Source organism: Physella acuta, unplaced genomic scaffold (assembly GCF_028476545.2).
Source record: "Physella acuta isolate Inbredline_101_S28 unplaced genomic scaffold, ASM2847654v3 ptg000824l, whole genome shotgun sequence".
Classification (NCBI taxonomy): Eukaryota; Metazoa; Mollusca; class Gastropoda; family Physidae; genus Physella; species Physella acuta.
The window spans coordinates 215,811-242,975 of NW_026732342.1; the positions used below are offsets into that span (position 1 = coordinate 215,811).

Below are 27,165 nucleotides of genomic sequence, written 5' to 3' on the forward strand. Positions count from 1 at the left end.
TCATCACTTTAAAGAAAACTACCAAAACAACAAAAGCACAATTGAAACTAAATTAAAAGGAAGCTCAATAAATGTATAAATAATTTTTTTAGTCTGTGATATAATCTTTTGATTGAAACCAGAAACCACAATTAGTATTGTGCTTAATGCCAAACAGGGACACTGAAAGAAAGGTTTCTTTCAGACATTTTTTTCTAATGGGGGGGGGGGGGGGGGAGTGGGGGGTGGACAACACTGGTTAAAGTATAGACTTTCTATAGAGACTATACTTTTCTATTCTAGCTGAGGATGACAACTGAGTTTTAACCTGTGAAGGACAAAGGATGACAGTCCACAGGGATTCAAGTTAAATAAAAGCTTGTAAAAGTCAAGAAAATGTAACAAAAATATAAATATTTATTCTCCCAAAAATAGTTGGATCAGGAGTTTATGGATTAAATTACAAAAGAAGAGACAACACAATTTGGACCAGTGATGGAACAATATTTTACAGGGATTATGAATGGTAGGAATAAAAACAAACTTGGAATGACATAGGTGAGGCTATCATCACAGGGTGGTGTATATATACAAGACAAATATGATATTGATCATCACTCAACTGCTGGTGTCAACAACTTACTTCATGCTACTCTCAGGGGACAAACACTCACAGCTATTTTCACAATGATTTTTTTAAACAGCTATCAACACAATAATTTTGAACCAGTTCAATCTTTCTTTTGGCCTTCTAAAGAGAGAACTGATTTGATCATGTTAATATCATAGCTCTAAAGTTTGAAGGCACAAGGCAGCAGACGCTCACAGCAGACGCTCACAGTAGATCACTGGGCCATCATGTCTGGGGAGAGAAAAGATTTGGCACTTGTTAACCCTATACTGACCACTGGACATATACTAAAACAGTTTTGTTAACTCTATACAGACTAACATTACAGGATCTTAGAAAATGTCAACTTCATTATCATTTAACAATTTCCCCAAATTTTCTTTGACTTACATGTTTTTCTGGTCTCCATATAACGTTTGTACCTAGGAGATTGAAAAATATTGGTTACAATTTAAAATGAGCATCTTATTCTAAAGTTTGTACCTAAGAGGGTGAAATATATTGGTTACAATTTAACATGAGCATCTTATTCTAAAGTTTGTACCTAGGAGGGTGAAAAATATTGGTTACAATTTAAAATGAGCATCTTATTCTAAAGAGTAGTTTCAAGCAATTCCTTAATGTTGTGTACTGACCTGCTGTAGAGGACACACACCAAGCATGTACTGACCTGCTGTATAGGACACACACCAAGCATGTACTGACCTGCTGTAGAGGACACACACCAAGCATGTACTGACCTGCTGTAGAGGACACACACCAAGCATGTACTGACCTGCTGTAGAGGACACACACCAAGCATGTACTGACCTGCTGTAGAGGACACACACCAAGCATGTACTGACCTGCTGTAGAGGACACACACCAAGCATGTACTGACCTGCTGTAGAGGACACACACCAAGCATGTACTGACCTGCTGTAGAGGACACACACCAAGCATGTACTGACCTGCTGTATAGGACACACACCAAGCATGTACTGACCTGCTGTAGAGGACACACACCAAGCGTGTACTGACCTGCTGTAGAGGACACACACCAAGCATGTACTGACCTGCTGTAAAGGACACACACCAAGCATGTACTGACCTGCTGTAGAGGACACACACCAAGCATGTACTGACCTGCTGTAGAGGACACACACCAAGCGTGTACTGACCTGCTGTAAAGGACACACACCAAGCATGTACTGACCTGCTGTAGAGGACACACACCAAGCATGTACTCACCTGCTGTAGAGGATACACACCAAGACGATCAAGATGAGGCAACACAGGAAGATGAAGATGGCCAGGGCAACTAGCACCCACCACAGGTCTCTCCACTTGACATTCTGCTCAGATGACTGCGATGGGTAACATTGCTGAAAAATAAAAGATGAGGTCACATTGCTGAAAAATGAAAGCCAGGTAGGTGGGCTGGGGTAGCCAGCAGATATAGGTCGACTGGGGTAGCCAGTAGGTAGGTGGGCTGGGGTAGCAGGTAGGTGGGCTGGGGTAGCAGGTAGGTGGACTGGGGTAGCCAGTAGGTAGGTGGGCTGGGGTAGCCAGCAGATATAGGTGGACTGGGGTAGCCAGCAGATATTGGTGGGCTGGGGTAGCAGGTAGGTGGGCTGGGGTAGCCAGCAGATATAGGTGGGCTGGGGTAGCCAGCAGGTAGGTGGGCTGGGGTAGCAGGTAGATGGACTGGGTCAGCCAGCTGGTAGGTGGACTGGGTCAGCCACCAGGTAGGTGGACTGGGTCAGCCACCAGGTAGGTGGGCTGGGGTAGCCAGCAGGTAGGTGGGCTGGGGTAGCAGGTAGGTGGGCTGGGGTAGCCAGCAGATATAGGTGGGCTGGGGTAGCCAGCAGGTAGGTGGGCTGGGGTAGCCAGCAGATAGGTGGGCTGGGGTAGCCAGCAGGTAGGTGGGCTGGGGTAGCCAGCAGGTAGGTGGGCTGGGGTAGCCAGCAGGTAGGTGGGCTGGGGTAGCCAGTAGGTAGGTGGGCTGGGGTAGCCAGCAGGTAGGTGGGCTGGGGTAGCAAGCAGGTAGGTGGGCTGGGGTAGCCAGCAGATAGGTGGGCTGGGGTAGCCAGCAGATAGGTGGGCTGGGGTAGCCAGCAGATAGGTGGGGTAGCCAGCAGGTAGGTGGGCTGGGGTAGCCAGCAGATAGGTGGGCTGGGGTAGCCAGCAGATAGGTGGGCTGGGGTAGCCAGCAGGTAGGTAGGCTGGGGTAGCCAGCAGATAGGTGGGCTGGGGTAGCCAGCAGATAGGTGGGCTGGGGTAGCAAGCAGGTAGGTGGGCTGGGGTAGCAGGTAGATGGGCTGGGTCAGCCACCAGGTAGGTGGGCTGGGGTAGCCAGTAGGTAGGTGGTCTGGGGTAGCCAGCAGATATAGGTGAGGTGGGGTAGCCAGCAGATATAGGTGGGCTGGGGTAGCCAGCAGATATAGGTGGGCTGGGGTAGCAGGTAGGTGGGCTGGGGTAGCAGGTAGATGGACTGGGGTAGCCAGCAGGTAGGTGGGCTGGGGTAGCCATCAGGTAGGTGGGCTGGGGTAGAATGCTTGCATAAGATTATGAACTTACCCCCCTGTCAAAGGCCCTGAACTGTGTCTGTTGCAGCACGTTAGAATACTGGCTCTTGTCTAGCAGGCTGGCAACTTCCCGGATGTTGAGGATGGTGTCTGTCTGTGTATCCACAGCCAGAAAACAGACATCAGTTCTAGGTGGACACAGGGTTGAACAAACATTGAGAAATGATGTCATGTTGATGTATAAGTGATGTCATGTTGATGTATAAGTGATGTCATGTTGATGTATAAGTGATGTCATGTTGATGTATAAGTGATGTCATGTTGATGTATAGGTGATGTCATGTTGATGTATGAATGTCATGTTGATGTATAAGTGATGTCATGTTGATGTATAAGTGATGTCATGTTGATGTATAAGTGATGTCATGTTGATGTATAAGTGATGTCATGTTGATGTATAAGTGATGTCATGTTGATGTATAAGTGATGTCATGTTGATGTATAGGTGATGTCATGTTGATGTATGAATGTCATGTTGATGTATAAGTGATGTCATGTTGATGTATAAGTGATGTCATGTTGATGTATAGGTGATGTCATGTTGATGTATGAATGTCATGTTGATGTATAAGTGATGTCATGTTGATGTATAAGTGATGTCATGTTGATGTATAAGTGATGTCATGTTGATGTATAGGTGATGTCATGTTGATGTATGAATGTCATGTTGATGTATAAGTGATGTCATGTTGATGTATAAGTGATGTCATGTTGATGTATAAGTGATGTCATGTTGATGTATGAATGTCATGTTGATGTATGAATTACATGTTGATTTATGAATGATGTCATGTTGATGTATGAATGATGTCATGTTGATGTATAAGTGATGTCATGTTGATGTATAAGTGATGTCATGTTGATGTATAAGTGATGTCATGTTGATGTATGAATGTCATGTTGATGTATGAATGATGTCATGTTGATGTATGAATGATGTCATGTTGATGTATGAATGTCATGTTGATGTATGAATGATGTCATGTTGATGTATGAATGATGTCATGTTGATGTATAAGTGATGTCATGTTGATGTATAAATGATGTCATGCTAATGTGTAAATGATGTCATGTTGATGTATAAATGATGTCATGTTGATGTATAAGTGATGTCATGCTAATGTGTAAATGATGTCATGTTGATGTATAAATGATGTCATGTTGATGTATAAGTGATGTCATGTTGATGTATAAGTGATGTCATGTTGATGTATGAATGTCATGTTGATGTATGAATGTCATGTTGATTTATGAATGATGTCATGTTGATGTATGAATGATGTCATGTTGATGTATGAGTGATGTCATGTTGATGTATAAGTGATGTCATGTTGATGTATAAGTGATGTCATGTTGATGTATAAGTGATGTCATGTTGATGCATGAATGTCATGTTGATGTATGAATGTCATGTTGATTTATGAATGATGTCATGTTGATGTATGAATGATGTCATGTTGATGTATAAGTGATGTCATGTTGATGTATAAGTGATGTCATGTTGATGTATAAGTGATGTCATGTTGATGTATGAATGTCATGTTGATGTATGAATGATGTCATGTTGATGTATGAATGATGTCATGTTGATGTATGAATGTCATGTTGATGTATGAATGATGTCATGTTGATGTATGAATGATGTCATGTTGATGTATAAGTGATGTCATGTTGATGTATAAATGATGTCATGCTAATGTGTAAATGATGTCATGTTGATGTATAAATGATGTCATGTTGATGTATAAGTGATGTCATGCTAATGTGTAAATGATGTCATGTTGATGTATAAATGATGTCATGTTGATGTATAAGTGATGTCATGTTGATGTATAAGTGATGTCATGTTGATGTATGAATGTCATGTTGATGTATGAATGTCATGTTGATTTATGAATGATGTCATGTTGATGTATGAATGATGTCATGTTGATGTATGAGTGATGTCATGTTGATGTATAAGTGATGTCATGTTGATGTATAAGTGATGTCATGTTGATGTATGAATGTCATGTTGATGTATGAATGTCATGTTGATGTATGAATGTCATGTTGATGTATGAATGATGTCATGTTGATGTATAAGTGATGTCATGTTGATGTATAAGTGATGTCATGTTGATGTATAAGTGATGTCATGTTGATGTATGAATGATGTCATGTTGATGTATGAATGTCATATTGATGTATGAATGTCATGTTGATGTATGAATCATGTCATGTTGATGTATGAATGTCATGTTGATGTATGAATGTCATGTTGATGTATGAATGTCATGTTGATGTATGAATGATGTCATGTTGATGTATAAGTGATGTCATGTTGATGTATAAATGATGTCATGTTGATGTATAAGTGATGTCATGTTGATGTATAAGTGATGTCATGTTGATGTATGAATGTCATGTTGATGTATGAATGATGTCATGTTGATGTATAAATGATGTCATGCTAATGTGTAAATGATGTCATGTTGATGTATAAATGATGTCATGTTGATTTATAAATGATGTCATGTTGATGTATGAATGATGTCATGTTGATGTATGAATGATGTCATGTTGATGTATAAGTGATGTCATGTTGATGTATAAGTGATGTCATGTTGATGTATAAGTGATGTCATGTTGATGTATGAATGTCATGTTGATGTATGAATGTCATGTTGATGTATGAATGATGTCATGTTGATGTATGAATGTCATGTTGATGTATGAATGATGTCATGTTGATGTATGAATGATGTCATGTTGATGTATGAATGATGTCATGTTGATGTATAAATGTCATGTTGATGTATAAGTGATGTCATGTTGATGTATGAATGTCATGTTGATGTATGAATGATGTCATGTTGATGTATAAATGATGTCATGCTAATGTGTAAATGATGTCATGTTGATGTATAAATGATGTCATGTTGATTTATAAATGATGTCATGTTGATGTATAAGTGATGTCATGTTGATGTATGAATGTCATGTTGATGTATGAATGTCATGTTGATGTATGAATGATGTCATGTTGATGTATAAATGATGTCATGTTGATGTATGAATGTCATGTTGATGTATGAATGTCATGTTGATGTATGAATGATGTCATGTTGATGTATAAATGATGTCATGTTGATGTATAAATGTCATATGATGTATAAATGATGTCATGTTGATGTATAAATGATGTCATGTTGATGTATAAATGATGTTATGTTGATGTATAAATGATGTCATGTTGATGTATAAATGTCATATTGATGTATAAATGATGTCATGTTGATGTATAAATGATGTATAAATGATGTCATGTTGATGTATAAATGATGTCATGTTGATGTATAAATGTCATATTGATGTATAAATGATGTCATGTTGATGTATGAATGATGTCATGTTGATGTTCAAATGCTGTTTCTTACTTTGAAGAATCAAAACCATTCAGTGTCCTGTGTTCTGAGACTTGGAGGTAGGAGAACAAATAATTGGATGAAATTTGGTTGAGTTTACTGAGGACAGAACAAATAATTGGATGAAATTTGGTTGAGTTTACTGAGGACAGAACAAATAATTGGATGAAATTTGGTTGAGTTTACTGAGGACAGAACAAATAATTGGATGAAATTTGGTTGAGTTTACTGAGGACAGAACAAATAATTGGATGAAATTTGGTTGAGTTTAAAAAGTGAAAACTTTTAAATGCTCAAAAATTTACGTGAGCAATGATATAACTCCATTTTTGTAACTAACGACTTCTGAAAAACTAATCAATGGTTTAATTAAGCCGACATGATGATTGGTCTAATTAAGCTGACATGATGATTGGTCTAATTAAGCTGACATGATGATTGGTCTAACTAAGCGACATGATGATTGGTCTAATTAAGATGACATGATTGGTCTAACTAAGCGACATGATGATTGATCTAATTACCTGACTAATGTTTGAGCTTGATTAAAGCCAGTGTCTGGCTGCAGGTTTAAAATCAGTTTTAAAGCTTCCCCCTTTTCATGGACATAAATCTGGAAGATTTCAATAAGTTGATGGTTTATTGATGTATCACATCTGACTAAATGTTGCCCATACCTTAATTGTCTAGCAGACCTGTCATGTCTGACTAACTGTTGCCCATACCTTAATTGTCTAGCAGACCTGTCATGTCTGACTAAATGTTGCCCATACCTTAATTGTCTGTCTAGCAGAGAACTTGTTTGAAGCATCTGTTGCCACTATTGTTAGGACAAAATGGCCTTCAGAATAAGCCTGGTATGAGGGGAGGGAGGGGTAGAGTGCACCCTTGTCTCCGCGGATTGTGAAGGCACCTAGGATGGGAACAGCGGCGCCATTTTGTGGGTAGAAAGCTGAGCTCTCAATGCGGTAGAGAATGAGGTTGTTGCCTGCACCGTCCGGGTCAACAGCATCTAAAAACAGCACGGGTCCACTCTTTGGGTCAGTCTGTATAACTGGAAGACACAAGTTTGTCGGTTAGACACATTCATCCATTTTTGCAAACAAACATGACCTACTTTAACTGCTGCTAACAAAGATGGCCTACTTTAACTGCTGCTAACAAACATGACCTACTTTAACTGCTGCTAACAAAGATGGCCTACTGTAACTGCTGCTAACAAAGATGGCCTACTTTAACTGCTGCTAACAAAGATGGCCTACTTTAACTGCTGCTAACAAAGATGGCCTACTTTAACTGCTGCTAACAAAGATGGCCTACTGTAACTGCTGCTAACAAAGATGGCCTACTTTAACTGCTGCTAACAAAGATGGCCTACTTTAACTGCTGCTAACAAAGATGGCCTACTGTAACTGCTGCTAACAAAGATGGCCTACTTTAACTGCTGCTAACAAAGATGGCCTACTTTAACTACTGCTAACAAAGATGATCTACTTTAACTGCTGCTAACAAAGACTACCTGCTTCCACTTGGCCCTGTGGAAAGTTTGGGCCGTTGTCGTTCTGGTCTGACACTTGAACGCTGATGTAGGCCACATTATCCAGGGTTGTGTTGACCTTGGTCAGGTCAAATTCTCTTTTCTTGCGCCCCTGGAAAGTGGGTAGAACTGAGGAGCTGGCCCTGACACACATGAGGAACTCTTTGTCCTGCTCGTAGTCAATTATTCTCTGGGTGACCAGCCGTCCATCTGGCTCCAGTCTCAGGGCAGACTTGTTGTTGTTGTCTGAGCCTAGGGGGGGACAGCAGATGTGTGGGTGGGTGGTGTGGGTAAACAGCAGATGTGTGGGTGGGTGGTGTGGGTAAACAGCAGATGTGTGGGTGGGATGTGTGGGTGGGTGGTGTGGGTGGGCATGTGTGGGTGGGTGGTGTGGGTAAACAGCAGATGTGTGGGTGGGATGTGTGGGTGGGTGGTGTGGGTGGGCATGTGTGGGTGGGTGGTGTGGGTGGGCATGTGTGGGTGGGTGGTGTGGGTGGGCATGTGTGGGTGGTGTTGATGGACATGTGTGGGTGGGTGGTGTGGGTGGGCATGTGTGGGTGGGTGGTGTGGGTGGGCATGTGTGGGTGGTGTTGATGGACATGTGTGGGTGGGTGGTGTGGGTAAACAGCAGATGTGTGGGTGGGTGGGGTGGGTAAACAGCAGATGTGTGGGTGGGTGGTGTGGGTGGGTGGTGTGGGTGGGTGGTGTGGGTGGTGTTGATGGACATGTGTGGGTGGGTGGTGTGGGTAAACAGCAGATGTGTGGGTGGTGTTGGTGGACATGTGTGGGTGGTGTGGGTGGACATGTGTGTGTAGTGTGGACAATGATGGGTGTGAACACTTACAATAAAGGTTGTCATTATAGAGAGAATAAAGGATGCCATTGTTGGGTGGGGCATCAGCATCACAAGCTTTCAGGATGTAGATGGTGACATTGGCTGCCGTGTTTTCTTCGACTTTTATCACCAGTGGCCGATCAATCTGCACAGACAAATGGCAGATATTCTAGTTTCACACAGACCAATGGCAGACATTCTAGTTTCACTTAGACAAATGTCAGACATTCTAGTTTCACTTAGACAAATGGAAGACATTCTAGTTTCACACAGACCAATTGGAGACATTCTAGTTTCACACAGACAAATGTCAGACATTCTAGTTTCACACAGACAAATGGCAGACATTCTAGTTTCACACAGACAAATGGGAGACATTCTAGTTTCACACAGACAAATGAAAGACATTCTAGTTTCACACAGACCAATTGGAGACATTCTAGTTTCACACAGACAAATGGCAGACATTCTAGTGTCACACAGACAAATGGGAGACATTCTAGTTTCACACAGATAAATGCGAGAAATTCTAGTGGCATACAGACAAATGGCAGACATTCTAGTGTCACACAGACAAATGCTTTAACGGGGGAAGGGGGGATAAATCTGTATTTTTAAATTGAATAATGTGAAAACTACTTTTTACATAAAACAAAACAACAGAAACTATGGGTATTAGCTGCTAGATCAAGTTGCAATAGTGGCAATAGGGGTATATTAAGGGCTTATTAAGTGTATAATAAGGGTATATTAAGGGCATATTAAGTGTATATGGCATTTATCACATCAGCAGCTAAAGGGTTGACCTACCACTTGGCATCCTGCATATTTCTTGGGGTTGGTGAAGGTTGCCTGGTTGTCATTGAGATCCCAGAGCTGGACAAGAAACTGACGGCCTGACTGGAATACACTGTTGTTGTAGTGGTCCTCAGCATAGACAAGGAGCTGTAGACAGAACATTTGAACATGTGCCAACAACATTAACAGCATAGACAAGGAGCTGTAGACAGAACATTTGAACATGTGCCAACAACATTAACAGCATAGACAAGGAGCTGTAGACAGAACATTTGAACATGTGCCAACAACATTAACAGCATAGACAAGGAGCTGTAGACAGAACATTTGAACATGTGCCAACAAGATTAACAGCATAGACAAGGAGCTGTAGACAGAACATTTGAACATGTGCCAACAACATTAACAGCATAGACAAGGAGCTGTAGACAGAACATTTGAACATGTGCCAACAACATTAACAGCATAGACAAGGAGCTGTAGACAGAACATTTGAACATGTGCCAACAAGATTAACAGCATAGACAAGGAGCTGTAGACAGAACATTTGAACATGTGCCAACAACATTAACAGCATAGACAAGGAGCTGTAGACAGAACATTTGAACATGTGCCAACAACATTAACAGCATAGACAAGGAGCTGTAGACAGAACATTTGAACATGTGCCAACAACATTAACAGCATAGACAAGGAGCTGTAGACAGAACATTTGAACATGTGCCAACAACATTAACAGCATAGACAAGGAGCTGTAGACAGAACATTTGAACATGTGCCAACAACATTAACAGCATAGACAAGGAGCTGTAGACAGAACATGTGCCAACAACATTAACAGCATAGACAAGGAGCTGTAGACAGAACATTTGAACATGTGCCAACAAGATTAACAGCATAGACAATAAGGTGTAGACAGAACATTTGAACATGTGCCAACAACATTAAACCTTTAAACATGTGCCAACAACGTTTTAACCAACCAACATATGAAACCAACAATGAACAACCAATACAAGTCTAATGTATGACCACCAAACAAGGAACCAACATGTAAAAAAAAAACAAGCAAGGCCAAGCTTACTTGATAAGTGAAGCAATGCATGTAACAAGCAAGGCCAAGCTTACTTGATAAGTGAAGCAATGCATGTAACAAGCAAGGCCAAGCTTACTTGATAAGTGAAGCAATGCATGTAACAAGCAAGGCCAAGCTTACTTGATAAGTGAAGCAATGCATGTAACAAGCAAGGCCAAGCTTACCTGATAAGTGAAGCAATGCATGTAACAAGCAAGGCCAAGCTTACTTGATAAGTGAAGCAATGCTTGTAACAAGCAAGGCCAAGCTTACCTGATAAGTGAAGCAATGCATGTAACAAGCAAGGCCAAGCTTACTTGATAAGTGAAGCAATGCATGTAACAAGCAAGGCCAAGCTTACTTGATAAGTGAAGCAATGCTTGTAACAAGCAAGGCCAAGCTTACCTGATAAGTGAAGCAATGCATGTAACAAGCAAGGCCAAGCTTACTTGATAAGTGAAGCAATGCATGTAACAAGCAAGGCCAAGCTTACTTGATAAGTGAAGCAATGCATGTAACAAGCAAGGCCAAGCTTACTTGATAAGTGAAGCAATGCATGTAACAAGCAAGGCCAAGCTTACTTGATAAGTGAAGCAATGCATGTAACAAGCAAGGCCAAGCTTACTTGATAAGTGAAGCAATGCATGTAACAAGCAAGGCCAAGCTTACTTGATAAGTGAAGCAATGCATGTAACAAGCAAGGCCAAGCTTACTTGATAAGTGAAGCAATGCATGTAACAAGCAAGGCCAAGCTTACTTGATAAGTGAAGCAATGCATGTAACAAGCAAGGCCAAGCTTACTTGATAAGTGAAGCAATGCATGTAACAAGCAAGGCCAAGCTTACTTGATAAGTGAAGCAATGCATGTAACAAGCAAGGCCAAGCTTACTTGATAAGTGAAGCAATGCATGTAACAAGCAAGGCCAAGCTTACTTGATAAGTGAAGCAATGCATGTAACAAGCAAGGCCAAGCTTACTTGATAAGTGAAGCAATGCATGTAACAAGCAAGGCCAAGCTTACCTGATAAGTGAAGCAATGCATGTAACAAGCAAGGCCAAGCTTACCTGATAAGTGAAGCAATGCATGTAACAAGCAAGGCCAAGCTTACTTGATAAGTGAAGCAATGCATGTAACAAGCAAGGCCAAGCTTACCTGATAAGTGAAGCAATGCATGTAACAAGCAAGGCCAAGCTTACCTGATAAGTGAAGCAATGCATGAAACAAGCAAGGCCAAGCTTACCTGATAAGTGAAGCAATGCATGAAACAAGCAAGGCCAAGCTTACCTGATAAGTGTCTTGAACTTCCCTGTCCAGCCGGCCAGTGATGGTGATCTCCCCTGTGCTGGAGTTGATCTTAAAGTTGTTCATGTAGGGACCATAAGGAGACAGAAAGTAGCTGATGGTAGAGCCGTGTCTTGAGTCCACTTTAAGAAATGTGGTCACGTTCTGAATGTTCAGTACATAGCCTGGGGTTTCCTGGAGAGCAATGTCAGGACTACACCAGGTTATAAAACAGACAAGCCAACATTATGTTATATCATTGATGTGTCAACATTATGTTATATAATGGATACACAAATCTCAACACAAACTGACCTCTGGTGCATACAAGACAAACTGACCTCTGGTGCATACAACACAAACTGACCTCTGGTGCATACAACACAAACTGACCTCTGGTGCATACAAGACAAACTGACCTCTGATGCTTACAAGACAAACTGACCTCTGGTGCTTACAAGACAAACTGACCTCTGGTGCACACAAATCTCAACACAAACTGACCTCTGGTGCACACAAATCTCAACACAAACTGACCTCTGGTGCGTACAAGACAAACTGAACTCTGGTGCACACAAATCTCAACACAAACTGAACTCTGGTGCATACAAGACAAACTGACCTCTGGTGCATACAAGACAAACTGACCTCTGGTGCACACAAATCTCAACACAAACTGAACTCTGGTGCATACAAGACAAACTGACCTCTGGTGCATACAAGACAAACTGACCTCTGGTGCACACAAATCTCAACACAAACTGAACTCTGGTGCATACAAGACAAACTGACCTCTGGTGCATACAAGACAAACTGACCTCTGGTGCATACAAGACAAACTGACCTCTGATGCTTACAAGACAAACTGACCTCTGATGCTTACAAGACAAACTGACCTCTGGTGCACACAAATCTCAACACAAACTGAACTCTGGTGCATACAAGACAAACTGACCTCTGGTGCATACAAGACAAACTGACCTCTGGTGCTTACAAGACAAACTGACCTCTGGTGCTTACAAGACAAACTGACCTCTGGTGCACACAAATCTCAACACAAACTGAACTCTGGTGCATACAAGACAAACTGACCTCTGGTGCACACAAATCTCAACACAAACTGACCTCTGGTGCTTACAAGACAAACTGACCTCTGGTGCATACAACACAAACTGACCTCTGGTGCTTACAAGACAAACTGACCTCTGGTGCATACAACACAAACTGACCTCTGGTGCATACAACACAAACTGACCTCTGGTGCATACAAGACAAACTGACCTCTGGTGATTACAAGACAAACTGACCTCTGGTGCACACAAATCTCAACACAAACTGACCTCTGGTGCTTACAAGACAAACTGACCTCTGGTGCATACTACACAAACTGACCTCTAGTGAATACAACACAAACTGACCTCTGGTGCATACAACACAAATCCTGAATCTGGCTGAAGCCACTTTGGGTTCCCATCATTGTCTTCAGTGCTGAGGATGTTGATGACAAGCTTCATGAGGCTGCTGTTGGGGACATCCCCCCCATCTCTGGCTCTCACTTGCAGGTAATATTTGTTCCCACCCAGACCAAGCAGCGGGCGAGCAACATAGATGGTGCCAAGACTTGGCAGCACGGAGAACAGTGTGGTATCTAAACATTAGACAAGACTTTATGGTGTGGTATATAAACATTAGACAAGACTTTATGGTGTGTTACCTAAACATTAGAGAAGACTTTATAGTGTGGTATCTAAACATTAGAGAAGAATTTATGGTGTGGTATCTAAACATTAGACAAGACTTTATGGTGTGGTATCTAAACATTAGACAAGACTTGGTGACTTAGAAAAAACAAGCTTGCTACTAACATGTCCCCAAACTTAGAACAGAAGATTCCCAGCATATACCCCACCTACCAGTAGAAATGTTTACAGCACTGTCAGGCTCCAGCGAGTAGGTTATCTCCCCATTTCGCCCACGGTCTGCGTCTGTAGCTATAGCTGCAGCAACACTGGTGCCAACATCGGCCGTCTCAGGGATGGAAATGTTGCGGGCAAGTTCTTTAAAGATTGGAGAGTTGTTGTTTTCATCAACCACCTTAATCCTTAGCTGAAACATCAACAACACTATTTGAAAGGGAGCTATGTTAATACAATCTTCTAAAGCTTTCAAATGAAACCAAACCTGTTTTCATCAGGCAATTTAGATCTTGTTTTCAGTTGGAAGTAACACATTGTTTAAATACAAAAATGTAGCCAGCATATTTTTGAGTAACAGAAATAATTTAGACATTGAATATATTAAAATATAATCAGATTAAAAAATATAAATGTTATGAACATTTCGTAATTTATACACCCAACACAGAAGGCAGTTACTCAAAAAATGTAGCCTGACCTGTTACTCGCCTGAGCCCTACCTGGTACTAATCTGAGCCCTACCTAGTACTCACCTGAGCCCTACCTGGTACTAATCTGAGCCCTACCTGGTACTCACCTGAGCCCTACCTGGTACTAATCTGAGCCCTACCTGGTACTCACCTGAGCCCTACCTGGTACTAATCTGAGCCCTACCTGGTACTAATCTGAGCCCTACCTGGTAATCACCTGAGCCCTACCTGGTAATCACCTGAGCCCTACCTGGTACTAATCTGAGCCCTACCTGGTACTAATCTGAGCCCTACCTGGTAATCACCTGAGCCCTACCTGGTACTCACCTGAGCCCTACCTGGTACTAATCTGAGCCCTACCTGGTAATCACCTGAGCCCTACCTGGTAATCACCTGAGCCCTACCTGGTACTAATCTGAGCCCTACCTGGTACTAATCTGAGCCCTACCTGGTAATCACCTGAGCCCTACCTGGTAATCACCTGAGCCCTACCTGGTACTAATCTGAGCCCTACCTGGTACTCACCTGAGCCCTACCTGGTACTCACCTGAGCCCTACCTGGTACTAATCTGAGCCCTACCTGGTACTCACCTGAGCCCTACCTGGTACTAATCTGAGCCCTACCTGGTACTCACCTGAGCCCTACCTGGTACTAATCTGAGCCCTACCTGGTACTCACCTGAGCCCTACCTGGTAATCACCTAAGCCCTACCTGGTACTAATCTGAGCCCTACCTGGTACTCACCTGAGCCCTACCTGGTAATAAGTCCAACCTGGTACTCACCTGAGCAGTGCCGTACAACCTGGTGTTAGAAAACTTCAAATCCAGGTTGTCGCCAACCAGAAGAGTCAGGTCGTAGCTGTCACGCCTGTTGTAGTCCAGAGCTTTACCAGCTGCCACTAGGATGTGAGCCCTCCTGCTGGTTAAGGCACCAGAGGGTATTTCCTGTCAAATACAGCTGGTCACTTACTGCTGGTGGTGGTGGTGGTCATTTAGTGGTGGTGGTGGTCATTTAGTGGTGGTGGTGGTCATTTAGTGGTGGTGGTGGTCATTTAGTGGTGGTGGTGGTGGTCAGTTAGTGGTGGTGGTGGTGGTCATTTAGTGGTGGTGGTGGTGGTCATTTAGTGGTGGTGGTGGTGGTCATTTAGTGGTGGTGGTGGTCATTTAGTGGTGGTGGTGGTGGTGGTCATTTAGTGGTGGTGGTGGTGGTCATTTAGTGGTGGTGGTGGTGGTGGTCATTTAGTGGTGGTGGTCATTTAGTGGTGGTGGTGGTGGTGGTCATTTAGTGGTGGTGGTGCTGGTCAGTTAGTGGTGGTGGTGGTCATTTAGTGGTGGTGGTGGTGGTCAGTTAGTGGTGGTGGTGGTCATTTAGTGGTGGTGGTGGTGGTCATTTAGTGGTGGTGGTGGTGGTCATTTAGTGGTGGTGGTGGTGGTGGTCATTTAGTGGTGGTGGTGGTGGTCATTTAGTGGTGGTGGTGGTCATTTAGTGGTGGTGGTGGTCATTTAGTGGTGGTGGTGGTGATCATTTAGTGGTGGTGGTGGTGATCATTTAGTGGTGGTGGTGGTGGTGGTCATTTAGTGGTGGTGGTGGTGGTCATTTAGTGGTGGTGGTGGTCATTTAGTGGTGGTGGTGGTCATTTAGTGGTGGTGGTGGTGGTCATTTAGTGGTGGTGGTGGGGGTGGTCATTTAGTGGTGGTGGTGGTGGTCATTTAGTGGTGGTGGTGGTGGTGGTCATTTAGTGGTGGTGGTCATTTAGTGGTGGTGGTGGTGGTCATTTAGTGGTGGTGGTGGTGGTGGTCATTTAGTGGTGGTGGTGGTGGTGGTCATTTAGTGGTGGTGGTGGTGGTGGTCATTTAGTGGTGGTGGTGGTGGTCATTTAGTGGTGGTGGTGGTGGTGGTCATTTAGTGGTGGTGGTGGTGGTGGTCATTTAGTGGTGGTGGTGGTCATTTAGTGGTGGTGGTGGTGGTCATTTAGTGGTGGTGGTGGTCATTTAGTGGTGGTGGTGGTCATTTAGTGGTGGTGGTGGTCATTTAGTGGTGGTGGTGGTGGTGGTCATTTAGTGGTGGTGGTGATCATTTAGTGGTGGTGGTGGTGGTCATTTAGTGGTGGTGGTGGTGGTCATTTAGTGATGGTGGTGGTGGTGGTCATTTAGTGGTGGTGGTGGTGGTGGTCATTTAGTGGTGGTGGTGGTGGTCATTTAGTGGTGGTGGTGGTCATTTAGTGGTGGTGGTGGTCATTTAGTGGTGGTGGTGGTGGTGGTCATTTAGTGGTGGTGGTGGTGGTGGTCATTTAGTGGTGGTGGTGGTCATCGAGTGGTGGTGGTGGTGATCATTTAGTGGTGGTGGTGGTGGTCATTTAGTGGTGGTGGTGGTCATTTAGTGGTGGTGGTGGTGGTGGTCATTTAGTGGTGGTGGTGGTCATTTAGTGGTGGTGGTGGTGGTCATTTAGTGGTGGTGGTGGTCATTTAGTGGTGGTGGTGGTCATTTAGTGGTGGTGGAGGTCATTTAGTGGTGGTGGTGGTCATTTAGTGGTGGTGGTGGTGGTCATTTAGTGGTGGTGGTGGTCATTTAGTGGTGGTGGTGGTCATTTAGTGGTGGTGGTGGTGGTGGTCATTTAGTGGTGGTGGTGGTGGTGGTCATTTAGTGGTGGTGGTGGTGGTCATTTAGTGGTGGTGGTGATCATTTAGTGGTGGTGGTGGTCACTTATTGGTGGTGGTGATCATTTAGTGGTGGTGGTGATCATTTAGTGGTGGTGGTGATCATTTAGTGGTGGTGGTGGTCATTTAGTGGTGGTGGTGGTCATTTAGTGGTGGTGGTGGTCACTTAGTGGTGGTGGTGATCATTTAGTGGTGGTGGTGATCATTTAGTGGTGGTGGTGATCATTTAGTGGTGGTGGTGATCATTTAGTGGTGGTGGTGATCATTTAGTGGTGGTGGTGGTGGTAATTTAGTGGTGGTGGTGGTTTAGTGGTGGTGGTGGTCATTTAGTGGTGGTGGTGGTTTAGTGGTGGTGGTGGTGGTCATTTAGTGGTGGTGGTGGTTTAGTGGTGGTGGTGGTCATTTAGTGGTGGTGGTGGTTTAGTGGTGGTGGTGGTGGTCATTTAGTGGTGGTGGTGTCATGTAGGGCTAGATTTGGTCAGTCTGTCATGTAGGGCTAGATTTGGTCAGTCTGTCATGTAGGGCTAGATTTGGTCAGTCTGTCATGTAGTGCTAGATTTGGTCAGTCTGTCATGTAGGGCTAGATTTGGTCAGTCTGTCATGTAGTGCTAGATTTGGTCAGGCTGTCATGTAGGGCTAGATTTGGTCAGTCTGTCATGTAGGGCTAGATTTGGTCAGTCTGTCATGTAGGTCTAGATTTGGTCAGTCTGTCATGTAGTGCTAGATTTGGTCAGTCTGTCATGTAGGGCTAGATTTGGTCAGTCTGTCATGTAGGGCTAGATTTGGTCAGTCTGTCATGTAGGGCTAGATTTGGTCAGTCTGTCATGTAGTGCTAGATTTGGTCAGTCTGTCATGTAGTGCTAGATTTGGTCAGTCTGTCATGTAGTGCTAGATTTGGTCAGTCTGTCATGTAGTGCTAGATTTGGTCAGTCTGTCATGTAGTGCTAGATTTGGTCAGTCTGTCATGTAGGGCTAGATTTGGTCAGTCTGTCATGTAGGGCTAGATTTGGTCAGTCTGTCATATGGATGTCTTGTCAGTCTAGCATGGGGTGCCAGGTATGCTAGTTAAACCAAAGAATAAAGAATGCCAGGCAGATTGAGGCAGTGATGCCCTGGTTACCTCGTGGAAGATGGTGAAATCATCTGCATCCAGTCCCCCTGAGAACGTAAACTCTAAGGGGCCGTAACTCTTGCTGTCTGCATCTGTGGCATAGATGGACACAACCTCCATGGGATAAGTGAAGCTTTCAGGTACAGAGACATCATACAGTGGCTGAAAAGGGGAAATTTCAATTGTAGGCGTTGGACAACAAGCAGGTAGATTCATTAAGCTAATCAACAAGCAGGTAGATTCATTAAGCTAATTAACAAGCAGGTAGATTCATTAAGCTAATTAACAAGCAGGTAGATTCATTAAGCTAATCAACAAGCAGGTAGATTCATTAAGCTAATCAACAAGCAGGTAGATTCATTAAGCTAATCATAGCAGGTGGATTCATTAAGCTAATCAACAAGCAGGTAGATTCATTAAGCTAATCATAGCAGGTAGATTCATTAAGCTAATTAACAAGCAGATAGATTCATTAAGCTAATCAACAAGCAGGTAGATTCAATAAGCTAATCAACAAGCAGGTAGATTCATTAAGCTAACCATAGCAGGTAGATTCATTAAGCTAATCAACAAGCAGGTAGATTCATTAAGCTAATCAACAAGCAGGTAGATTCATTAAGCTAATCAACAAGCAGGTAGATTCATTAAGTTAATCAACAAGCAGGTAAACTGATGAAGCTAATCAACAAGCAGGTATATTCATTAAGCTAATCAACAAGCAGGTAGATTCATTAAGCTAATAAACAAGCAGGTAGATTCATTAAGCTAATCAACAAGCAGGTGGACTGATGAAGCTAATCAACAAGCAGGTAGATTCATTAAACTAATTAACAAGCAGGTAGATTCATTAAGCTAATCAACAAGCAGGTAGATTCATTAAGCTAATCAACAAGAAGGTAGATTCATTAAACTAATCAACATGCAGGTAGATTCATTAAGCTAATCAACAAGCAGGTGGATTCATTAAGCTAATCAACAAGCAGGTAGATTCATTAAGCTAATCAACAAGCAGGTAGATTCATTAAGCTAATCAACAAGAAGGTAGATTCATTAAACTAATCAACATGCAGGTAGATTCATTAAGCTAATCAACAAGCAGGTGGATTCATTAAGCTAATCAACAAGCAGGTAGATTCATTAAGCTAATTAACAAGCAGGTAGATTCATTAAGCTAATCAACAAGCAGGTAGATTCATTAAGCTAATCAACAAGCAGGTAGATTCATTAAGCTAATCATAGCAGGTGGATTCATTAAGCTAATCAACAAGCAGGTAGATTCATTAAGCTAATCATAGCAGGTAGATTCATTAAGCTAATTAACAAGCAGATAGATTCATTAAGCTAATCAACAAGCAGGTAGATTCAATAAGCTAATCAACAAGCAGGTAGATTCATTAAGCTAACCATAGCAGGTAGATTCATTAAGCTAATCAACAAGCAGGTAGATTCATTAAGCTAATCAACAAGCAGGTAGATTCATTAAGCTAATCAACAAGCAGGTAGATTCATTAAGTTAATCAACAAGCAGGTAAACTGATGAAGCTAATCAACAAGCAGGTATATTCATTAAGCTAATCAACAAGCAGGTAGATTCATTAAGCTAATAAACAAGCAGGTAGATTCATTAAGCTAATCAACAAGCAGGTGGACTGATGAAGCTAATCAACAAGCAGGTAGATTCATTAAACTAATTAACAAGCAGGTAGATTCATTAAGCTAATCAACAAGCAGGTAGATTCATTAAGCTAATCAACAAGAAGGTAGATTCATTAAACTAATCAACATGCAGGTAGATTCATTAAGCTAATCAACAAGCAGGTGGATTCATTAAGCTAATCAACAAGCAGGTAGATTCATTAAGCTAATCAACAAGCAGGTAGATTCATTAAGCTAATCAACAAGCAGGTAGATTCATTAAGCTAATCAACAAGCAGGTAGATTCATTAAGCTAATCATAGCAAGTAGATTCATTAAGCTAATCAACAAGCAGGTATATTCATTAAGCTAATCAACATGCAGGTAGATTCATTAAGCTAATCAACAAGCAGGTAGATTCATTAAGCTAATCAACAAGCAGGTGGACTGGTGAAGCTAATCAACAAGCAGACTCACATATTGAAAGACTGGGTTGTTGTCGTTGACATCCACTATAGAGATGGTGACAGTGGCTGTGGCCATGGCCGTGTTATTTTTGTTGGTGGCCCGAACAATCAGCTGGTGGAGATGGTCTGGCTCAGCATCATTTTCATAATCAATTTTTTGGATCAGTGTTACACGACCTGAAATGTAAGAATTTTTTGGATCAGTGTTACACGTCCTGAAATGTAAGAATTTTTTGGATCAGTGTTACACGTCCTGAAATGTAAGAATTTTTTGGATCAATGTTATACGTCCTGGGGAGGAGACTGGTTATGTGACCTAGTGTAGGATGGTGACTGGTTATGTTACCTATGGTAGGATGGAGACTGGTTATGTTACCTATGTTAGGATGGAGACTGGTTATGTTACCTATGGTAGGATGGAGACTGGTTATGTTACCTATGGTAGGATGGAGACTGGTTATGTTACCTAGTGTAGGATGGAGACTGGTTATGTTACCTATGGTAGAATGGAGACTGGTTATGTTACCTATGGTAGGATGGAGACTGGTTATGTTACCTATGTTAGGATGTAGACTGGTTATGTTACCTATGGTAGTGTGGAGACTGGTTATGTTACCTAGTGTAGGATGGAGACTGGTTATTTTACCTATGGTAGTGTGGAGACTGGTTATGTTGCCTATGGTAGTGTGGAGACTGGTTATGTTACCTATGGTAGGATGGAGACTGGTTATGTTACCTATGGTAGGATGGAGACTGGTTATGTTACCTAGTGTAGAATGGAGACTGGTTATGTTACCTATGGTAGTGTGGAGACTGGTTATTTTACCTATGGTAGTGTGGAGACTGGTTATGTTGCCTATGGTAGTGTGGAGACTGGTTATTTTACCTATGGTAGTGTGGAGACTGGTTATGTTGCCTATGGTAGTGTGGAGACTGGTTATGTTACCTATGGTAGTGTGGAGACTGGTTATGTTACCTATGGTGGTGTGGAGACTGGTTATGTTACCTATGGTAGTGTGGAGACTGGTTATGTTACCTATGGTAGTGTGGAGACTGGTTATGTTACCTATGGTAGTGTGGAGACTGGTTATGTTACCTATGGTGGTGTGGAGACTGGTTATGTTACCTATGGTAGGGTGGAGACTGGTTATTTTACCTATGGTAGGATGGAGACTGGTTATGTTGCCTATGGTAGTGTGGAGACTGGTTATGTTACCTATGGAGGGGTGGATATCAAAGCTGGGAGAACCACTCAGCCTGGTGTAGTTGTCCACAGGGATGTTGCTGGGGTCTCTAGCTGTGAGAGTGATGACCTGGTAACCCAATTCAGCATCTTCATTCATGAACACCTGGCTGAAGGGGTCAAACTTGATGGTGGACTCTGCCACTCCAGTGATACTTAAGGAAATCTGGGCTGGAAGAGATTGCAAAATAACATGAGGACATATGCAGGGGCCATAACAACATGAGGACATATGTAGGGGCCATAACAACATGGAGACATATGCAGGGGCCATAACAACATGGAGACATATGCAGGGGCCATAACAACATGGAGACATATGCAGGGGCCATAACAACATGGAGACATATGCAGGGGCCATAACAACATGGAGACATATGTAGGGGCCATAACAACATGGAGACATATGCAGGGGCCATAACAACATGGAGACATATGTAGGGGCCATAACAACATGGAGACATATGTAGGGGCCATAACAACATGGAGACATATGCAGGGGCCATAACAACATGAGGACATATGTAGGGGCCATAACAACATGGAGACATATGCAGGGGCCATAACAACATGAGGACATATGCAGGGGCCATAACAACATGGAGACATATGCAGGGGCCATAACAACATGAGGACATATGTAGGGGCCATAACAACATGGAGACATATGCAGGGGCCATAACAACATGAGGACATATGCAGGGGCCATAACAACATGAGGACATATGTAGGGGCCATAACAACATGAGGACATATGTAGGGGCCATAACAACATGAGGACATATGTAGAGGCCATAACAACATGAGGACATATGTAGAGGCCATAACAACATGGAGACATATGCAGGGGCCATAACAACATGGAGACATATGCAGGGGCCATAACAACATGGAGACATATGTAGGGGCCATAACAACATGAGGACATATGTAGGGGCCATAACAACATGGAGACATATGCAGGGGCCATAACAACATGAGGACATATGCAGGGGCCATAACAACATGAGGACATATGTAGAGGCCATAACAACATGAGGACATATGTAGGGGCCATAACAACATGAGGACATATGTAGGGGCCATAACAACATGGAGACATATGTAGGGGCCATAACAACATGAGGACATATGTAGAGGCCATAACAACATGAGGACATATGTAGAGGCCATAACAACATGAGGACATATGTAGGGGCCATAACAACATGAGGACATATGCAGGGGCCATAACAACATGGAGACATATGCAGGGGCCATAACAACATGAGGACATATGCAGGGGCCATAACAACATGGAGACATATGCAGGGGCCATAACAACATGAGGACATATGTAGGGGCCATAACAACATGGAGACATATGCAGGGGCCATAACAACATGAGGACATATGCAGGGGCCATAACAACATGAGGACATATGTAGAGGCCATAACAACATGAGGACATATGTAGGGGCCATAACAACATGAGGACATATGTAGGGGCCATAACAACATGAGGACATATGCAGGGGCCATAACAACATGGAGACATATGCAGGGGCCATAACAACATGGAGACATATGTAGGGGCCATAACAACATGGAGACACAATCAGTGACTGTGTGTGTGTGTCTACAGATGACTGTGTGTGTGTGTCTACAGATGACTGTGTGTGTGTCTACAGATGACTGTGTGTGTGTCAACAGATTACTGTGTGTGTGTCTACAGATGACTGTGTGTGTGTGTGTCAACAGATTACTGTGTGTGTGTGTGTGTCTACAGATGACTGTATGTGTGTGTCTACAGATGACTGTGTGTGTCTACAGATGACTGTGTGTGTGTCTACAGATGACTGTGTGTGTGTGTCTACAGATGACTGTGTGTGTGTGTCTACAGATGACTGTGTGTGTGTGTCTACAGATGACTGTGTGTGTGTCTACAGATGACTGTGTGTGTGTGTCTACAGATGACTGTGTGTGTGTGTCTACAGATGACTGTGTGTGTGTGTCTACAGATGACTGTGTGTGTGTGTGTGTCAACAGATTACTGTGTGTGTGTGTCTACAGATGACTGTGTGTGTGTGTCTACAGATGACTGTGTGTGTGTGTCAACAGATTACTGTGTGTGTGTGTCTACAGATGACTGTGTGTGTGTGTGTCAACAGATTACTGTGTGTGTGTGTGTCAACAGATTACTGTGTGTGTGTGTGTCTACAGATGACTGTATGTGTGTGTCTACAGATGACTGTGTGTGTCTACAGATGACTGTGTGTGTGTCTACAGATGACTGTGTGTGTGTGTCTACAGATGACTGTGTGTGTGTGTCTACAGATGACTGTGTGTGTGTGTCTACAGATGACTGTGTGTGTGTCTACAGATGACTGTGTGTGTGTGTCTACAGATGACTGTGTGTGTGTGTCTACAGATGACTGTGTGTGTGTGTGTCAACAGATTACTGTGTGTGTGTGTCTACAGATGACTGTGTGTGTGTGTCAACAGATTACTGTGTGTGTGTGTCTACAGATGACTGTGTGTGTGTGTGTCAACAGATTACTGTGTGTGTGTGTGTCTACAGATGACTGTATGTGTGTGTCTACAGATGACTGTGTGTGTCTACAGATGACTGTGTGTGTGTCTACAGATGACTGTGTGTGTGTGTCTACAGATGACTGTGTGTGTGTGTCTACAGATGACTGTGTGTGTGTGTCTACAGATGACTGTGTGTGTGTCTACAGATGACTGTGTGTGTGTGTCTACAGATGACTGTGTGTGTGTGTCTACAGATGACTGTGTGTCTACAGATTACTGTGTGTGTGTCTACAGATGACTGTGTGTGTGTCTACAGATGACTGTGTGTGTGTGTGTCTACAGATGACTGTGTGTGTCTACAGATGACTGTGTGTGTGTCTACAGATGACTGTGTGTGTGTCTACAGATGACTGTATGTGTGTCTACAGATGACTGTGTGTCTACAGATGACTGTGTGTGTCTACAGATTACTGTGTGTGTGTGTCTACAGATGACTGTGTGTGTGTCTACAGATGACTGTGTGTCTACAGATGACTGTGTGTGTGTCTACAGATGACTGTGTGTCTACAGATGACTGTGTGTGTGTCTACAGATGACTGTGTGTCTACAGATGACTGTGTGTGTGTCTACAGATGACTGTGTGTCTACAGATGACTGTGTGTGTGTGTCTACAGATGACTGTGTGTGTGTCTACAGATGACTGTGTGTCTACAGATGACTGTGTGTGTGTCTACAGATGACTGTGTGTGTGTGTCTACAGATGAGTGTGTGTGTGTGTCTACAGATGACCGTGTGTGTTTACAGATGACCGTGTGTGTGTCTACAGATTACTGTGTGTGTGTGTCGACAGATGACTGTGTGTGTGTCTACAGATGACTGTGTCTACAGATTACTGTGTGTGTGTCTACAGATGGCTGTGTGTGTGTCTACAGATGACTGTGTGTGTCTACAGATTACTGTGTGTGTGTGTCTACAGATGACTGTGTCTACAGATTACTGTGTGTGTGTCTACAGATGACTGTGTGTGTGTCTACAGATGACTGTGTGTGTGTTTACAGATGACCGTGTGTGTGTCTACAGATTACTGTGTGTGTGTCTACAGATGACTGTGTCTACAGATGACTGTGTGTGTGTCTACAGATGACTGTGTGTGTGTCTACAGATGACTGTGTGTGTGTCTACAGTTGACTGTATGTGTGTGTCTACAGATGACTGTGTGTCTACAGATGACTGTGTGTGTCTACAGATGACTGTGTGTGTGTCTACAGATGACTGTGTGTGTGTCTACAGATGACTGTGTGTGTGTCTACAGATGACTGTGTGTGTGTCTACAGATGACTGTGTGTGTGTCTACAGATGACTGTGTGTGTGTGTCTACAGATGACTGTGTGTGTGTGTCTACAGATGACTGTGTGTGTGTGTCTACAGATGACTGTGTGTGTGTGTCTACAGATGACTGTGTGTGTGTCTACAGATGACTGTGTGTGTGTCTACAGATGACTGTGTGTGTGTGTCTACAGATTACTGTGTGTGTGTCTACAGATGACTGTGTGTGTGTGTCTACAGATGACTGTGTGTGTATCTGCAGATGACTGTGTGTGTGTCTACAGATGAATGTGTGTGTGTGTGTCTAAGGTGACTGTGTGTGTGTGTCTACAGATGACTGTGTGTGTGTCTACAGATGACTGTGTGTCAACAGATTACTGTGTGTGTGTGTCTACAGATGACTGTGTGTGTCTACAGATGACTGTGTGTGGCTACAGATGAATGTGTGTGTGTCTAAGGTGACTGTGTGTGTGTGTCTACAGATGACTGTGTGTGTGTCTACAGATGACTGTGTGTGTGTCTACAGATGACTGTATGTGTGTGTCTACAGATGACTGTGTGTGTCTACAGATGACTGTGTGTGTGTGTGTATCTACAATGACTGTGTGTGTGTCTACAGATGACTGTGTGTGTGTGTGTCTACAGATTACTGTGTGTGTGTGTGTATCTACAATGACTGTGTGTGTGTCTACAGATGACTGTGTGTGTGTCTACAGATGACTGTGTGTCTACAGATGACTGTGTGTGTGTCTACAGATGACTGTGTGTGTGTGTCTACAGATGACTGTGTGTCTACAGATGACTGTGTGTGTGTCTACAGGTGACTGTGTGTCTACAGATGACTGTGTGTGTGTCTACAGATGACTGTGTGTGTGTGTCTACTCACTGGTTCCAATGCCTGTACCAAACTGTGTGTTGTTGTCTCTAACAACCAACTGAAACCTGATCTCCTGAGCCAGAGATTTGTCTAAGCTTCCTTTCACAAAAATTGTACCATTTGATCTGACCCCAAAAGCATCCTAAAAAAACAATTGTTAGTGAAACTCTAAATGTAAACAAGTGAAAGTAGGTGAACACATAAACACACATTGCGGCACCTTTCATCCAATCAAACTAAAGTTGGTCAGAAAAGTTCTGCCGTCAAAATTTTTAAAAATATATGCTGGGTAATGCCCCTGAGGTACTGTGTCGTGTGGAGCCTTGAGTTCCCCTGAGATACTGTGTCATGTGGCGGAGTTCCCCTGAGGTACTGTGTTATGTGGAGCCTTGAGTTCCCCTGAGATACTGTGTCGTGTGGCACCCTAAGTTCCCCTGAGGTACTGTGTCAAGTGGCGGAGTTCCCCTGAGGTACTGCCGTGTGGCGCCCTGAGTTTCCCTGAGGTACTGTGTCGTGTGGGGGAGTTTCCCTGAGGTACTGTCGTGTGGCGGAGTTCCCCTGAGGTACTATGTGTGGCAACCTGAGTTCCCCTGAGGTACTGTGTCTTGTGGCGGAGTTCCCCTGAGGTACTGCCGTGTGGCGCCCTGAGTTTCCCTGAGGTACTGTGTCGTGTGGAGCCTTGAATTTCCCTGAGGTACTGTCGTGTGGCGCCCTGAGTTTCCCTGAGGTACTGCCGTTTGGCGCCCTGAGTTTCCCTGAGGTACTGCCGTTTGGCGCCCTGAGTTCCCCTGAGGTACTGTGTCGTGTGGGGGAGTTTCCCTGAGGTACTGCCGTGT

The 27,165-nt window shown here is 43.2% G+C and overlaps 1 protein-coding gene across 1 annotated transcript in view; it reads right to left on the reverse strand.

Moving 5' to 3' along the window:
* Positions 1 to 372: 372 nt before the first annotated feature.
* The window catches only part of LOC131951746 (cadherin-23), a 73,967-nt gene continuing 47,174 nt past the window's right edge, over positions 373 to 27,165 (reverse strand). The window contains exons 28-45 of the mRNA XM_059314129.1: positions 26,339 to 26,471; positions 21,586 to 21,783; positions 20,380 to 20,546; positions 18,277 to 18,429; positions 15,282 to 15,443; positions 14,025 to 14,217; positions 13,530 to 13,759; positions 12,115 to 12,306; positions 9,767 to 9,901; positions 8,966 to 9,101; positions 8,104 to 8,373; positions 7,358 to 7,638; positions 7,109 to 7,197; positions 6,597 to 6,683; positions 3,170 to 3,305; positions 1,841 to 1,974; positions 1,001 to 1,032; positions 373 to 841 (exon numbers count right to left, since the gene is read on the reverse strand). Coding sequence (XP_059170112.1) covers positions 825 to 841; positions 1,001 to 1,032; positions 1,841 to 1,974; positions 3,170 to 3,305; positions 6,597 to 6,683; positions 7,109 to 7,197; positions 7,358 to 7,638; positions 8,104 to 8,373; positions 8,966 to 9,101; positions 9,767 to 9,901; positions 12,115 to 12,306; positions 13,530 to 13,759; positions 14,025 to 14,217; positions 15,282 to 15,443; positions 18,277 to 18,429; positions 20,380 to 20,546; positions 21,586 to 21,783; positions 26,339 to 26,471 — 2,745 coding nt within the window. The 3' untranslated portion in view covers positions 373 to 824. The remainder of the gene's footprint in view (positions 842 to 1,000; positions 1,033 to 1,840; positions 1,975 to 3,169; positions 3,306 to 6,596; positions 6,684 to 7,108; positions 7,198 to 7,357; positions 7,639 to 8,103; positions 8,374 to 8,965; positions 9,102 to 9,766; positions 9,902 to 12,114; positions 12,307 to 13,529; positions 13,760 to 14,024; positions 14,218 to 15,281; positions 15,444 to 18,276; positions 18,430 to 20,379; positions 20,547 to 21,585; positions 21,784 to 26,338; positions 26,472 to 27,165) is intronic.